The sequence below is a fragment of the Vicugna pacos genome, chromosome 4 (assembly GCF_048564905.1).
Source record: "Vicugna pacos chromosome 4, VicPac4, whole genome shotgun sequence".
NCBI lineage: Eukaryota > Metazoa > Chordata > Mammalia > Artiodactyla > Camelidae > Vicugna > Vicugna pacos.
Window position 1 is genome coordinate 19,622,600 of NC_132990.1, and position 16,767 is coordinate 19,639,366.

General features: G+C 42.5%; 1 protein-coding gene and 1 long non-coding RNA gene across 2 annotated transcripts in view; one reads left to right on the forward strand and one right to left on the reverse strand.

Annotated features, from left to right (window-relative positions):
- Positions 1 to 16,767, forward strand: part of LOC140695999 (uncharacterized) — a 140,254-nt gene that overhangs the window by 55,368 nt on the left and 68,119 nt on the right. The gene's annotated exons all lie outside the window — the stretch shown is intronic.
- Positions 1 to 16,767, reverse strand: part of MTAP (methylthioadenosine phosphorylase) — a 36,596-nt gene that overhangs the window by 2,509 nt on the left and 17,320 nt on the right. Inside the window, exons 5-7 of the mRNA XM_072959310.1 lie at positions 8,607 to 8,709; positions 4,442 to 4,681; positions 1,037 to 1,159 (exon numbers count right to left, since the gene is read on the reverse strand). Coding sequence (XP_072815411.1) covers positions 1,037 to 1,159; positions 4,442 to 4,681; positions 8,607 to 8,709 — 466 coding nt within the window. The remainder of the gene's footprint in view (positions 1 to 1,036; positions 1,160 to 4,441; positions 4,682 to 8,606; positions 8,710 to 16,767) is intronic.

Here is a 16,767-nt window from a genome sequence, read left to right on the forward strand (position 1 = left end):
GCTCCTTATGGACTTAAAGTCTTGTAGGGAGGATAGATTACCAATTCCAATATTCCTGACTTTGCCAGTCCTCAAGACGCAGAGGCACCTAATTATTACAGTGTGCTGGAGTCTGCTTATACCAGCTTGCAAAAAGCTATGTGTGTCACTTCCTAGTTTAGCACTGGTAACTTGAAATTGGCTCTGCTGGACCATTTATACCATATTAATCAGCAAACCCTACCATCATGGCTCCTCAATGCCCAGCAGTCAGCAGTCATTTACTACCACAGTGTCCTCATCACACTAAAATTGTGGCTCTCATTCCAGGACTCCTTGGTGGTAATTCAGGTAGGGAGGGCTTTATCAGCTTTTCCAATCTTCTCTCAACTACTTGTCATAAGACCTAAGAGTAGAAGTGGGTTCTAGGAGACCTTAGGATGGCTACTCTCTTTGGATACCAGGTGAATGTAACATCTGGTCAGTTTGAGTCACAGAATGTCTAGATAAAAACTACACTTTTCTAAGCTCAGCAGCCAGTTTAAATTATATTCTGGGAGTTAATTCCAGAGCAGAAAGGCTACCAATCTGCAACCCATCTCATGTTTATCATTTAATTACTGTCTTAATTTGATGCAGCATTAACCATAAGAGACATTCGCTGGCACCATCACCCATGCTTTGGCTTTATGCACAGATCTGTCAAAGAGAAAACAGCTTTGCCCACAGTGTAATCCATGTGCAGAGCAAACACTATCATCTTCTGAAGTAAGACCTAGGGAGACACTGCAATGCAGGACAATGTCAAGAACCTGATAGACCAGATGGAATTCTCCACACTTCAGCTTCCAACGGCCTTACACTACCAGCCAGAATATATGACTATTCAGTTTCACAAATGGGTAGTATGGTAGTAAATGGCATGAAAACTTGTAGAAAATATCTAAGCTGGTATAAAATACGGGAAGAGACAGACCAAAGGTAAAAGGCAAATAAGAGAAGAGGGCAGCTGAGGGTCTGTGGGAGTGTCTGCTTGCAGACGGCTGAGGGTACTTACCTTGAGGTTATGGAGGGTTTCTGACCACTCCATGGATCCTATCTGAGGTATAGTACTTAGAAGTAAACTTTTGGCTTTATTGGCATTTTCCTTCAGGGTCTTTAAGACCCGGTCCACTGAAACCTAGAGAAACAACAGCACAGGATGTTACTAGCAATTTAAAATTCCACTGCTTTTTAAGAACATTTCCCTGAGTTCCTACCTGATCTGTTGAAGTCAGTTTACTCCAGTTTCAATCCCCTGAGCCCACGTTCTACATTCATCAGGGAAAAGGTCTTGGAGAAACCTAATGACATCTATGAAAAGCACTGCTGGTTTTCAATATGGTGTCTGAGAAACTGTCTCAGATATGCCATGTATTGGCATGTTCTAGAAAGATGTGGCACTTCTCCCCACGTCCACAGAGTGGATTCCAGTTTTAAAACTGTTGCTATACCGAATAACCAATTAGAAGATAAGTACATATCTGGTTTCTTCTAAGAATACTTGGAAGAAAAAAATCATCTATGATACTTGGGATAACTAGAAAATTGACCTTTGCCTGGATATATTAAGGAATAATTGTTGGAATGTGATAACAATAATGTGGTTATGCTAGATGTCTTCTAAAATATTTATGGAGAAAATTATGGATCAGAGTATAGATGAAATATGATTGGCCTTAGGTTGATATGTTTATGGTTGAAGCTGTATGTTGGAATCATGGAAGCTCATACTGTCGTCTGCTTTTGTGTGTGACTGAAATTGCTTCGTAAGGAAGCTGGAAAAAGTTGAGTGTAAAACATGTGATCAGAGGAGAGTACTTGTCATGCTTCATAAAGCTTAGAGGAAATCCAAGATTCAGGGACACAATGATTACACCTTTCTTTCTGTTTCCTGGAATATCAAGTCGAGACCCCACCCACAAACAGTGAGACGTGTTTAGAACAAAGTGATGCGCACTGTAGCAGAGGGGAGTCTCACCACTGCGGGAGGAGATCACAGCACAAAGCAGTGACCAGCTGGGTGCCTGCCAGGTACTTGTACAGACATGTTTTAAGAGGAATCATCTAAGAGATTTACCTTATATTTTATTCTTTTCCTCACACTTTTTCTGTGACTAATATTTCTGTATAGATTCTGACCTCTTTTTTTCTTGTTTCTGCTGCTGCACTTCACCCAAAATGTCCTTCCTGCTAACCTTCTCACAGCAACCCCCCACCTCCAGTTCCATCATATCCACCACCTGATGATCACCCTCTTAGGAACCAGCACTTTTCTAGATGCTCTACATTTATCATTTGGTTTAATTCTCCCAGTAATTCTGCAAGGTCAAAAAAAACGTAACTAAACAAACTCCACCTATCACCTCTGCCTCCACTCTGCAGAAGAGCAAATGGGTTAAATAACTCGCCCAGTAATACAAGTACAAAGAACAGTAGGAATTAAAAGAGTTTAGGCAACTCGAAAACCTTTTTGCCACCATGCCAAGCTGCGCACCTGCTTTAAAGCACAGCGACACACATAGCTGGTTGAGACCATGCCATCTTTGTGCTTTCCTTGTGGCATTTAACATTATTTGCCTTCATGCCTTACCATTTACACAGAGCTTAGTTTTTCTGCTCTTAATTGAAGTAGCTCCAACTGACTGCTTTCCAAACCTCATGTGGCCTACTGAAGGAAAGCACCGTTAGCTCTGCAGAGGACACAAATGTTACTCGACTGAGCAGAAAGCCACAGGCAGGAAGCAGTCTGCTCTCGGGGAGTGGCAGAGGCTGGGGTCTTCTATAAATTGGAAGCAGTCTCTCAACACTGTGAAGCTAAGCTGTCCCTTAGGTGACCAAAGCTGCCAAGTCAGAGATTATGCTGTGTCAGGATTTGCAAATCTCTTACATAACAAACATCCTAGTAGTTTAACAACAGGTCGTTACACTGAGGAGTCAGGATACGGCATTCATGAAAAATAAAGAACCTGTGTTCATCCATGACCTGAACTCCATACCCTTGGATGGATAAGCAGCTAGAATATCTTATCCTGTTTGACATGAGATTGGATAGTGAAACAAGCAGCTCTGAGATGGTGGTAAGGTCCCCTTGGAGAATGTGTCGCCTCACCTAACTGTGCTCAAAACGGCCATCCTTGCACTTACTTCTTCCTTCAAAATTTCTTGACTGTATTTTTTTCCCCTTTTTATTTTTAAGATGAGATAAATGACAAATAAGATAAATGATCTGGTTTCTTCAAGTAAAATGTGAAGAACGAAAAGGAAGGGAGGGACTATTAAAAAGATTTAAGAGGCATAATGTTCAAATGCAGTATGTGGAATGTAAGGGATCCTGATTTTAACAGTTAAAAATTATGAGATGAGAGAAAATGTGAAAAGTCTGGATGTTTGATTATATTACGGAATTAATATCAATATTTTTTCGTACAATGGTGGTGTGGTTTTTAAAATTTCATTTTAAAGGAGAGGCCTTTTAGAAGAACTTACTTCAACATACGGGGGTAGGGGAGAGAAAAGGGGGGAGGGGCAACATAGATGACACAAGGTCGGCCATGACTGGTAATGGTGGGAAGCTGGCTGATGGGTGACTGGGGGCTCACTACAGACGCCCTACTTCTGTAGATGTTCTGTTTTTCTCAGTGGCCCAGTGTCCTCAGATACCAGCTGGACCTTGTCTTTCCCACCTTAGAAACCTCATTGACCTCCCATCCGAGATCCTTACTTGGTCTCCATGGCCCTGCCTCCCTCTCTCCCCCTCCTCAAGAGTGCCCATCCTTCCCATCTCACTTAAACCAGGAAGGCTTCTGGACAAGTATCTGGATGGGCCAACTGAGTATGTGCTTCTGTATCTCACCACACTTGTTTCTTTATAAGCCTGAGCTTTCTCATGTTGGTTTGCTTCACCTCTACCCAGCACCCCCAAAACCCAGAATGCTGGCTGGCTTCTTATGGACTTCTCTGTCTGCTGTCGTATTCTTACATGAAGCACAGTACCCAGCCATGGTAGGTTAAATAGAAAGATAGGAATATAGACTCCTCTTACCAGGAAGAGGTCAGGAATAGTACGTTCTTCCCTACATAATAAACAGTAGCACAGCATAAAGAACTTTTAACCAAAAGACGTTTATCCTTAAAATAAGGGCCAAGCCCCAGTGATTCCCAACACACCTACATGCTTACAGTGTACTCTATAAAAGTGTCTTTTTCTTTTCTATGAAGACTTTTGTCCTCATTTTCCAACGTGAACTACAGAAAGTATCTGGTAATACCCAGTGACTGTATAAAAAGCTGGCTTTAAAACCCGGGAGAAAGGCACTTTCTGGAACTAATGTAATAGAAATAGAGTTAAGACACTCTCTTAATGGCTCTCATGGCACATGGAAACCCAGGCCACACATGCTCAGAAGAGAATTCCACCTACCGCCTCCTCATGCTCCTTCCAGCAGTCGTAATCTGTTGCCATGGCAATACTTGCATAGCACATCCCAGCCTCCTTAGCAAGAACCACCTCTGGAACTGTGGTCATGTTGATAACATCCGCCCCCCAGGTTCGGAACATGAAGCTTTCCGCCCGGGAGCTAAAACGAGGTCCCTCGATTGTGACCATTGTCCCTTTTGAGTGGCACCGGAGTCCTAGCTTCTTAGCAGTTTCTATGAGGACCTAGGACAGAAAGAACCAAACTCAAAACATACAAACAAAAGTACAGCTTTATTTTTCCCCAATGTTCAACAAGTTAATTACTTCCTTAAAGATTTTTACTATAAATACCTAGTACCTGCAGGCCCTCAAAGAGAACCTGGAAGACCACAGAAGGGTGCTTCCTAGATCCTTACCTGTTTACATAATCCCATCCCACCCCAGCCCCTTGCACATATAGCTCACAGCTACAAGAGCACACCAGGCATTTGCTTGCATGCTTCAATCTCACTTCTTAACAGTTTTAAGAGACTAACATGGATTGTGAATGTGTACTTGAGTCTGAGCTCTGAACCTCTAAGGCTAAAGTGAAGTGCCACTCCTGACTCACATCTCAAAGAGATGTACAGAGGACTGCTTCCATGCTCCTGAGAAACTCGTTCTCATTGCTCTTTTACACAAAATCTGAGGACTTTTGTGAAAGCTTTTTTTTTGGGTAGGAAGTAATTTTATAGTGTCTTTGGCCTGCTGCTTCTCTAAAGACATACAGTAAAAACAGAATGGGGCTATGCTGATTTCTTCTGTCCAGAAATAAACTTACCTTGGCATCTCTTTAGTGGCAAGGCCACACAGGAGTTTTAGAAACATTATTTAAAAGTTTGATCACTTTTTCTAATGTCTAATAATGCACATCTAATCTTCAGGTTATTTTTTTCTTTAGCTGGTGCTTCAGCATTCCTTTTTAATTAAAAAAAAATCAGTCATTTAGACTTAACGATTAAAGCACTGCCAAAAAAACCTGTTACCCTTTTGTATGTCTTAGTTTTCTCATCTGTAAAATGGAATAATAATATTGTATAACTCAGAGATGGTGTGAAGATTAAGTGAGCTAAGGAATATACAGCAAGGAATTGTGTTGGGCACAATGTCAACACTATTTAGATGCTAAACTGGTCTTCTGGCAATTATTAATCCTCGGAGCTTCTACACAGTTACCAAATAATTGGCCAAGATTCCTGGGATACTATATACAAAATGGAGTGGCTCAAAGTCAATAGAAGGCTCCAATCTGGGTCAAAGTCTCACCTGCAAGTTTCTGAACCACATGAGCAAATTAACCTGTTTCCTTAAAAATGAAATATTATGCTGTGGCAATGTGAGAAATAATTTTAACAAGAGCCTTTGCAACTCCAAATTGAGAACCATGACATGCCCTAGACAATGAATAGTTGATACTACATCATGTTTATTTATCCTGTGTATGCTGAAAATAAGATTATGCTTAATCACAACTTTTCTCTAAGGAGTATAGGTTATAAATGCAAGGGCTTAAATCATTCCTCCCTCCCTTGATGACCACCCTCCTCCCCTCTTTCAAAATGAAGATCTCACCAGCCCAGTCCTGTCTTCATTAAATGTCTTTAAAAATGCCAAATAACTGAGCTCTTATGTCTTGGTCAAACTTCAGAGCGCTTCCAGAGATGTGTGAAGGAAGGTCACAACTGTCAAACGCCACTGGCGTGCAGCATCTAAGTCCTCACCATCACCCTGGGAGTTGGGGGCCACGATGGGGAGGAGGAAGCAGAGGCTTAGCGGCATGGACCAGCCAGTGACAGACCCTGGGGCCTTGCTGCCTGAACCAGCACCTTGCACCTCAACATGAACATTTAATACCACTGTTAGGTACCAAAAATACAAAGTACAGGCTGAGAGATCTCTTTAGTGTGTCAGGGCTTTCAAAGAATTTGTTTCAGATTACCTTTTAAAATGACTAGAAGTGACGTTATTTTTGCAATAGGTAGCACTTGCACGTGGTACATAATGTAAACAATACAAAAGGATATTATTCTGGGACAAGTATTTCTTCTACCTGTGCACTAGCGACCCAGTTCAGCTCTCCGTGGGAAACCACTGTTACCAGTTCTTTGGTCAAGTTTCCAGAAACACTATTTACACATGAATATTTCTGTACTTGTCTCTTTTATATGTACACACATTCCAACACAAATGGTATAACCACTGTGTACCTCGCATGTCACCTGACGGTTCATCTTGACACTGTTTTGTCAGTACACAAGAGATCAAGAGGATGTTCAAAGTTAAAGTGATAATTACCAAGGAGCAACACCATCCTCTCTTTACATTTTTGGACAATATTTTAAAACCCCTTTTAGGGTATATAAGAATGAAGTAATATCCTGAAAGCCTTATTTTTCCCATTTTCTTAAACTGCCTTCCCCCGCACTCTTTTAAGGCTTTACATGGGGGTCCTTGGCTTGGCTAGACTAATAATAGCTGAACTGGTTTGGTCTCACTGAAGGCCAAACTGTATTACTGGAAAGTATCACCCAGCTACCACATTCATATGAGCTCTGTGCACATAAGCACTACCCTGGCCACCTCTACTCCTAGTACCCAAATCAATGGGGACAGTACTGCAGATTTCCTACAAACATGCATATTTTCCCCCTAGTCTACTTCTGCCCAACCTGCCCCCATTTTGAAATGAACAAATTTTTTTTATACATCTGCTTTCCTCTGGAGAGCAAATTTATTATGTGAACAGATCTGTGTTTCAGAGGTAAGACTAACAGTATTCTGATATATTCTGCTAGTAACTACCCAGAAACATATACAGTTGATCCTTGAACAACACAAATTTGAGCTGTGTGGTCCACTCATATGGATTTTTTCCAGTAAACACATACTACAGTATATACGATCTGTGGTTGGCTGAATCCCTGGATGCAGAACTGCAGATACAGAAGGCCAACTGTAAAGTTATACTCAGATTTTTAACTACATGGTGGGTCAGTGCCCCAACTCCCAATGTTGTTCAACAGTCAACTATATATCTAAACTCATATTTAAAAACTTAACCTGCCTTTTTTTTCCCCCTTAAACAAGTAAAAAATGTGCACAGAGACTCATCAACATGCGGTGATATATGTGAAATGGCTCCCTTCAGCCCTTGGCTTTGGATTTAGATTTTTGAGACCAGAGTGAGGTTAAGGTGACCTAGCTGTTAACTGTAAGAAAAGTAGTTTTACACCATTATGCATGGCTGAACGTAAAAGCTAAAATCTATTTTCCACATGCAGGTGTTAAAGTTACTTGAACGATTAACATGTTTAGATATTTGTACTAAGTTATTTTATAAAGTAGATTTTTCTAGCCAGTTTGCCTCTGATAGTACTTCTGACCTACTGGGTTGTACCAGACTTTCAGATCTGGGGTTATAAGAAAAGGACCATGCATGGACCAAGGAATGGACTTGTGAATTGTGGTGGTCATTTTTATTCTCTGAAAACTAAAGCTGGGATTCCTCGCTTTATGCCACCACTTTTGTAGGGCTGCCCTCTGTGTTCTGAGATCCTAATATAATCCTGAAGAGGAAGCTGGACACCTAATGGCTCAAAGGCAAATGATACCAATCAGACAATTTATAGGTTATTAATAATAACTTAATTCATAAAAAAGCAGTTACTAGTCCCTGGATGTCTCATAACTGACAGGCATCACTTATAGCAGTTTGTAAGTAAGTAACTCTTTTATCCCTCACAGACCTACAAGGTACATGTTATCATTACTCCATTTTACAAATGAGGAAACAGAAGCCAGAGATTCTGGTCCAAAGACTACAACAATTAAGCTGAAGGGTAGGGACCTGATCCCAAGTAACCTGGTACCAAATTGTACACTCGGGACTAACATGCTATTCCAAATTTTTAAAAAGGTATCCTGACAGCAAAATCAAAACTTTGAGTGATTCAGCTTACAAATGACTGGAGGCGTTATTAGCAAAGGGAAACAACGCTTCGTAAAACCTAGCATAAGAGCAAACTGGAGAGGGGAAGGGAGACCACATGCTTGGCCAACTAATCTAACTCTAGATGCCACCCAAGCCCTCATCATGTTATTTTGGTGCAACTTCCAAAAGACTACAAACCTCTCTTGTTTTCGGGCAGAATGGCTCAGCCATTGGAATATGGCACACTCCTCTGGCACAGGAATGACTTCCATCATAGAAGGACTGAGGCCTTATGGTGGTCCTACAAAATAAAATAAAAAAGGTTATTTTTTAAAAAGCCATCTCTCTATCCTCTGGGGGTTGGTGAGTCAGTTGTATCTGGGGCGACATCTTGGTCCTCACTCCAGAATGAATAGCTCTGGATAAGCTGAAGGCAACTATTAACAGGAATTAAAGTGTCTGTGGTCTGGTGGCTGTGGCAGGATAACAACTGGACTACAGATGTAGCTCCACTGTGGGCTCAGGAGGGCAGGAAAAACACTTAAGGATTCAGTATGAAAACTCTCCATCATCTTGTATGTAGAGGATTGTATAGTGAGCCGTGTTATACCATGTTACACGTCTATCACCTGGATTCAACAATTTCCTACATTTTGGTCAAACTTGCTTCCTCTGTTAGCTTCTCTGTGGTTGCAAATCCCAGACTTGTGTCACTTCAGTCCTACTTCAAATGGACCAAAATATGTGGATTATTTTCCATGGCAATGTCATTATCACATCTAATAAAGATGACATTAATTTGTCAGAATCACCTAACACATATATCAAATTTCCCTGAAGTCCTCAAAAAAATTTTTTTTCTTTTTAAACTATTGCTTTGTTAGTTAGCTTCAGGTTCCAGACAAGGTCCAGTCCTTGCATTTGACTGTCCTGTCTCTAAACTGAGAGTAATTCCTGCCCTCTACCCCCAACTTTTTTTTTTTTTAAGCCATTGAAGAAAGTAGCCTTTCATCCTGCTCCACATTGCAGAATCATCGGTCTCTCTGCTGATTTGATTAGCTTGTTCCACTACCCACTATAATTAATTCTGAAGTCTCATAAAAGTTCTAGTGTTCAACTTTTGGTAAAATATTTTTGAATCCACAAAAGAGATGCTAAAATTAACCCACTGCCAAGTCACTCAGCAATTTCTCACCCAAAGTTTTCAGAATAAAGCACTTTCTATGTCCATTATAGTGTTCTAAACTTGAACTCATGAGTAATATAGGAAAGAGTCCTCATTTTCCTAGAGAGGGGAGAGAAGAGGGGGGTGAGGCAAAGGAGACCAACAGTGGAAGGTACATCACTTCATGTCTACTTCTGGGGGTGGGAGGGTAGGGAACAGCATGGAGAAATATACTGGTTCAGTTTGCACAGCTGGCATGCCCACCTACCAAAGTTAAACTGTTACTTCCTCCCTGTCACACAGTCAACAGTGACACCAGCTGGCGCCAAAGCCACTCTGCTCAGAGATGAGGCCTCAAGAGCTCAGAAACAATGAAAACCCAGTCAGTGCTCCTCCCAATGCCTTGTCATATGTGTCTTAAAGGAAAGGCTAAGTTAATCCCCAGGCAATTCCAGTTTGGGTTGAAGAACAGGTCAAATGACTGTTCCAGCCTGTGTAAACAGGCTTTTCTCTTTTTGTAAAATTGACCAATAAAATGGTGCCACGTATCACAGCTCTGGCTTGGTTTCAGCCTTCAGTGAGTCAAGTATTAGCAACAATCCCATTTACAACCAAAAACAGGGCCACAAAACCCTTCAGTGGTTAGAACCCAACAGGCATCTGTGCATCAACAGGCATCTGTGCATCAACAGTCCCAGCTTATCTCTGTCCCTCTCTTCTGTCTCCACCTCTTCTTTGCCTAATCACTCCTCTCTCTGTTCTGAACATTTACCTTAAGGAATAACTAATACTTACGTTTTATGTTATGCTATATACATGCAACACTGCCTACAGTTTTAATTCCCTCTCAAGTGGAATATTTTACATTTTTCTCTTTAAACAAAGCTCCCTAACTACTCCCTCTGAGGATTATAGCAAACTGCTGTATCTTTTTGTTTCTTCATTTTGAACTATACTTCATTTTGAAGTATACAAAGTATACTTCAAAATATAGTGTTCACCCACCCATTTATGAGTGTTATGAGGATTAAGTGAGTTACGATGTCCAGATATCCCACAGCAGCTCAGAAGTGAGGTCTGGGCTAGAGACAGAATTGGGAGTCAGCACCGAGGAGAAGCTGTAGCTGAGAATGGGGCCTCAGAGCACCCAACGTTGTAGGAGGGGTAGCCCTGAGGAAGAATTGGGGACTGTCATACCAGTATTTCTAATGGTTTCAGGGTTATACCATTAAGATCTGGGGAGGGGCTGGTGAGAAACACCTCTTCCTACAGCCTGTCTGCCTCTTTGTGATGTTTTGCACAACTAACTCAAATATCAGCATGTTCAAGGAAAAGTCATGATCTAATCTTAAATCACTATATATACTCCTATACAGCAATAAAATGATGAAGCATGATTATGCTGCATGAAATTCAGACCAAGAACAAAGGGATTTACCACTGCAGGTGAAGTGATGAGGGATACCACCCAAGGGAAAGTCCAAAATGAAAATAAGTGTAATTTTAAGATCTCCTATCCTTCCTCTGAGGGTTTTTATCAGAGAAGTGAAAGCCTCTACAACTCAGCAAGAAGCCAGGAATAAACTTGCCAGGAACGTTCCACAGGACCGTTACCTGATTGAGGCTGCACTGACAGGGATTCCTGCCTGTTCGCTCCCAATTTCCAGTCAAAAGAGCTCTTCTATAAAGAGAATAGCAGTTCACCCTCATGTGGAGTTTTCTAAGGGATTTGGAGAGGATATAGGAAATGCTGTTTTGTACCTGGATCTGAATCTTACTGATTTTTTGTGTCATCTTAAGCAAATTACTTCACTTACCCGAGTTCTTTATTCATAAGGTTATTAGCAACGTCCACACTTACACCTTGTTTAAATATGAAAACAGGGCCGCAAAAACCATCCTCATCCCAATAGACTGATGCAATAGCACCTCCATTTAGTTTATCAAATGTGTGCATCTGGGGATAGATAACTGTTGTAATGTGCTGCTGCTCCTGTTGCCCTGAGGACCACTGTGGGAACAGAGCCAGCATCCCGCACAGTATTCACACAAGTCACATTACAGATGGATGGAGGTGCAGCAGAAACAAGCATATGGAGCAGATCAGCAGAAAACACCTGCAGGTTTTCTTGATATCTGCAGCAGTGCCCAGGTGAGCACCTTTCCCTGAGGAAAAAGGGGCCCTTAATGGAATCTGTTTTTTCTTCCATCAAGAGAGAACTGAATTCCTGGGCTGTAGGACAGAATTAGCCTTAGACAATGCCCAACTGGCTGGATCTGTGTTCCAGCTTGGGGCCAAGAAGAATGGGAAGGATCACACGCCTCCCGGAAGCAACCTAGACCCAAGGACGAGAGCGTGTAGGGGTAGTGGCCTCTGTCCCACCAAGCTGTGAAAATGGCACATGGTGGCGGGTATCCGACCGAGTATCCACATCACAATGCCCAGAACCTATGAAAATGTGACTTTACATGGCAGATGGAATTAAGGTTGTTAACTGGATGGACTTTGACTATTCTGGATTCATCTGGCCCCAGGTGGGCCCAGTGTCACCCCGGGATCCCTGACATGCGGAAGAGGGAGGCAGAAGAGTCAGTGTCAGAGTGATGCAAAGGACTCAACCTGCCACTGCCAGCTTTGAAGATGGAAGAGGCTCACAAGCCAAGGAATGCAGGGAGCAAAGAGCAAGGAAAGCGTCTCCAGAAGGGAATGCAGCCCTGCTGACACCCCGATTATGGCCCAGTGACATCCATGTTAGACTCCTAACCTGCAGAATCAGATAATACACTTGTGCTGCTTAAGCCACTTAGTTTGTGGTAATTTGTTACAGCAGCAATAGGAAGCTAATACATGTGCTCACATGATTTAACAAGGGATCTGATGCAAAAGTCTGTACCCAACTCGTGTTTCAGTCAGTGAACCCTCCTAGCAAGGCAAGGGGACTGCTAATTTCAGCACCCATAAGCTGGGGCACCCATTGGAAACAGACTTCAGGAACTGCCTTATCTGCTGGCTTCACCACTCACTTGCTGTCTGTGCCTCTGGGAAAGTCACTCTGACCTCCCTGCACCTCAGGCTGTATCAGTCTTTTACCACCTAACTTACACTGTCAACGTGAAGACTAAATGAGAACGCGTGAGTAAATGCTCGGCCCTAGTAACTACCATCCATGGAATATCTACTTCTATACTTTTTGTCTGCCAGCCTCAGAGCGTGACGTGCATGGGGCTCAAATCAGCGTACTCCCAAAACAGCGATATGTGCTGAGAAAAGTTAGGGTACAAACTATCCAAGAAGAGTGAAGCTGACAAAGTTACTCTGTGCACTGGCAAGAGAAATGAGTTCAGGACAGTCAAGGAGTGAACACTGGGCACTTTCAGACACAGCAGAGGAAGAAAGCCCAAAGACTGACCGGTTGGTTCTTTCTGGATCAAGACTCTTGAATCGGGCCAGCGACAGCCATCTATTAGTATTTTTCCTCTGAATCGCAAACCAGATGAGGGAAAACACCTGTCTCACAGCAGAAGCCTCATACCTCCAAGGTGGTTTTAGAGCATGGCACACGTCCACAAGCCTCAGCACGCAGAAACAGAAGGCACTTAATTTACTGGCAGAGCGGAGCCAAACGGCCACTCATAAGGAGCATGGTGTTGGGGAAATGATTCTACCCACATCACTTCAAAGCTATCCAAACAGTTTATCTAATGAGTGCCCCTAACTGATGCCGAAGGAAAGGAAGAGAAAAAAATTCATGCTTATATGCTAACGAAGCAAAACTGCTCAATAAATAGGTAACATAGTTTTCCCCTCTTGTTTTCTATTTTTCATGAGGTCTTGCTAAATGGAGCAGTAGTACAAGGGTAAAATCCCAGCTCTCACACAAGTAGTGACTAACAATCTGTGTGGGCCTCGGTTTTATAATCTGTAAAAGGGGATAATAAGGTATGTAAGGGAGGCCTCCTAGTGCAGTGATAGCTAGCAGTACCAGGAACAGTAAAGACTAGCAGCTTTGTTTCCACCACAGAGTATTAATGTATTAACATTAACAAATCCTTATTTACAGCTTCATGCCATCCCACAGGATGGTTGTTTGACCACTGCCTTAGGCTGTGCACTCAGGAAATGAATGCACACACCCTGGCACGTGTGTCTAGAAAAATGCACCATTTAGTGTGTTTATTCTTAGGATTGCAAACTGCAAAAGGGGAAGGCTGGTTGGAAAGGAATGAATATTTTAAACTTCAGTTATGGGTCAGGTTGCCTTTTATTAGGGTTCTAATCATCTTTACCAGCAATAGGAATGTGCATGTTAATTATCCAGGGCCTAATACCATCTCACAGGTGGGAAGAACTCAGTATTTTCTTTCCCTTCAGAATTATCCAGAAATAACTTGACTTTACATTCAAAAGACCAGAGGTGACCAGATAATAAACACTAACATTTCTCTGGGGAGACGGAACTGAATATGGATGCAAAGCACAAAAGCAATGGAAGAAACCACCACAAAGGGGACATGACAGTTTTAAATACACATCAAAAATCACCATCAAAGACAAAAGGGAAAAAGGAAAAATATTACATCAAATTACAGAAGAGCTGAGGAGCTGAGGTCTCCTGCAGAGACACCCCTTCTCCCCAGACTGTGCCTCTAACTCAGAAGTCTGCATATGAGCTGGTGCTCATCACTGCTCAGTTACAGATTCCGGGGCAGACTTTTTCAGAGCGTAGCAGATATTTGGGCTTGTGTTTCCAGCACTCTTGTAACTGTGTCTTCCTTTCTGTTATATTTCCAGTGAGTAGTATGGAAACCAGCTTTGAGGGGCGTCAAGATGGGAGAAGTAAACATTTTAAGAACTAACCCAGATAAGGGCAGTGTTGAGAGATGATGGGGTGGATTCAAGGCACATGTGGGCATGACTTGGAGACTGGATGTAGGGGTGACAGATCCGCAGCAACGATCGCAGATCACTGGCTAGATGGCAGTGTGATACTACCAACTTAGCAACTTTCCAAGTGAAGAAGAGGGAGCTCGAGGCTAGGGAAGGTGCGGGGCTAGAAGACAACCAAGGGGGATAATTTAATCTTGAATTACAAAGTGTGAGCTATCTTTGGGACCTTGTCCTGATCTAGGAGCAAAATGCATCTCTGAGGGGAGGGTGGAAGCTGTACGTCCATGTGTCAGGGGTGGTTGAGGTCATAGGCTTTGGAAATGAACCCAAATTCAAACCCTATAGGTCCCACTTACTAGCAAATGACCAGTATTTTTGAGCTTAAGTTCCTTCGACTATAAGCTGGGGGAACTATCCTTATATGCAGTAAATAGGGTTAACTGACTTGTGGCACCTGGTAGGAACTCAAACACTGGGAGCTTATAAGCATTTTTTAATTACAGTAAGGATATAAGGTGAGGAGATTAACAGGATTAGATTGCAGAGTGAACACAAGAAGAGTTAACCTCACACAGGGAGTAGCTGCCCCTACTTCAAGGACACTATAGGCAGCAAGATGACAACAAAAGAACAGGGATGCAAGTAGCTGGGGAAAGGGAAGAGGCAGGAAGATGGTAAGTTTATCCTAACAGCATCTGTTTTCTTGTAAAGAGGCAACATTCTCAATCAAGAGCTACGGATATGGGCAGGAAGCTGTGAGAGAACAGTCCTGACAGGAACGAGAGAAGGAGCTTCCTGTACAATTCTTTATCATAAACCTCCATTTCTATTGATACGAATCCACACAGCTCAACTTCCTGGGCTTGTCCTTCCAAGGGTGGGTAAGAACTTGGAGCCGTGACACGGTGGGGGAAGCCCAAGGCAGGGCTCTGTCTTTGGGAGAGGGAAACAGACTGACATAATCCCTCACTGCGGTGGTTAGAGTGGGACTTTCCTGATGATTAAGCATGCATCACCAGCCAGAGCTCACCCGACCCCCACCCTCTCTCGATTCTAGCGAGAAAATAGGGCGGACATCAGAACTCTATCAGTCCAACACCCTCATTAGGCAGATGAGGACACTAAGTGACACAGGAATTTGGGGGCAGAGCCAGGGAACAATTTTAGATGTCCTCACTTCCAAGCTGGGGCTGCTTCTACCACACTCTTCAAGCAGAACCTAACCGGGGGCCTCAGGCCAACGTGTTGACAGCATTTTGCAGAAAACAACTGGCATTAGGAATTACATTCTGCTTTTTTTTAATTTTAATTTTTTGGTCGTATTTTTCTCATTGTTAAAAAAAACCCTTAAACATTCCTGATATGGGCCACTAATAAAATGAAACAGTCTTATCCTTGTCCTTAGGGATATGTTATCTAGCCTCACCTTGAGATAGTTCTGGTCTGCATCTTTTATTTTTTTTTTTAACTTAATGTAACATGGACATCTTTCCAAACACTTTACAGATCTAACTGTTCTTTAGTACATGAATAGTAAATACGGTGAACTGAATTCCCTTCAATGATGATAATCAGGATTGATGGTGAAGAGAAAGGTCATGTGTGGAAACTGCTGGAACCCCCTGCCCATGTGCGTCTTCCGTGGCATGGACCATGGACAGTTAGTAGTTTGGGGTGAAAGAGAGGCCATATAACCAGCTCCCCCTTCACAGACACATGGATTTGTAGGAGCATCTAACGGCAACTGGGTCGACAGTGGAGGGTATGTATAACAGAAGGAAAACAGAGAGAGACAACAGAATGCCTCCTGTTTTGAAAAAGGCAACCAGTGGGAAACAGTCTTGCTTGGTCTAATGGCAAAAATCTCATTTCAAGTCAGTTCTACACTCCACTTTATAGTGCATCGTTAAAGTCAGGCTTTAGAAGTGGGTTAGGTGTGGGATGCGAGAGATGGTTATGCCTTCAGCCTCAAGGCTGAAAAGCAGAAACAAAACAAAGCCAAGTAAATGCACAGCCATGCCTCTAAATTTCTCTAAGTCTTGTCTCAGAAATTGAATAGTCTTATATGGGGGTCTCACCAAGCCACAAGCAGGAGGATCCAGCCTCATCAAACACCTGTCACTGATCCTCCTGGGCTCAAAGGAGAGAGGTGCTTCCATTACCAGAAAGGGACGTAACAGCAGAATCCAATGAGCAAGTCAGGTTTGTTTTGTGAAGAACATTGCCCATGGGGCCCAGGACAAGAGTTAGGAAGCTTGTCACTGTGCAACACACACAGGAAAATAACAAGACAACATGTTCTTTAG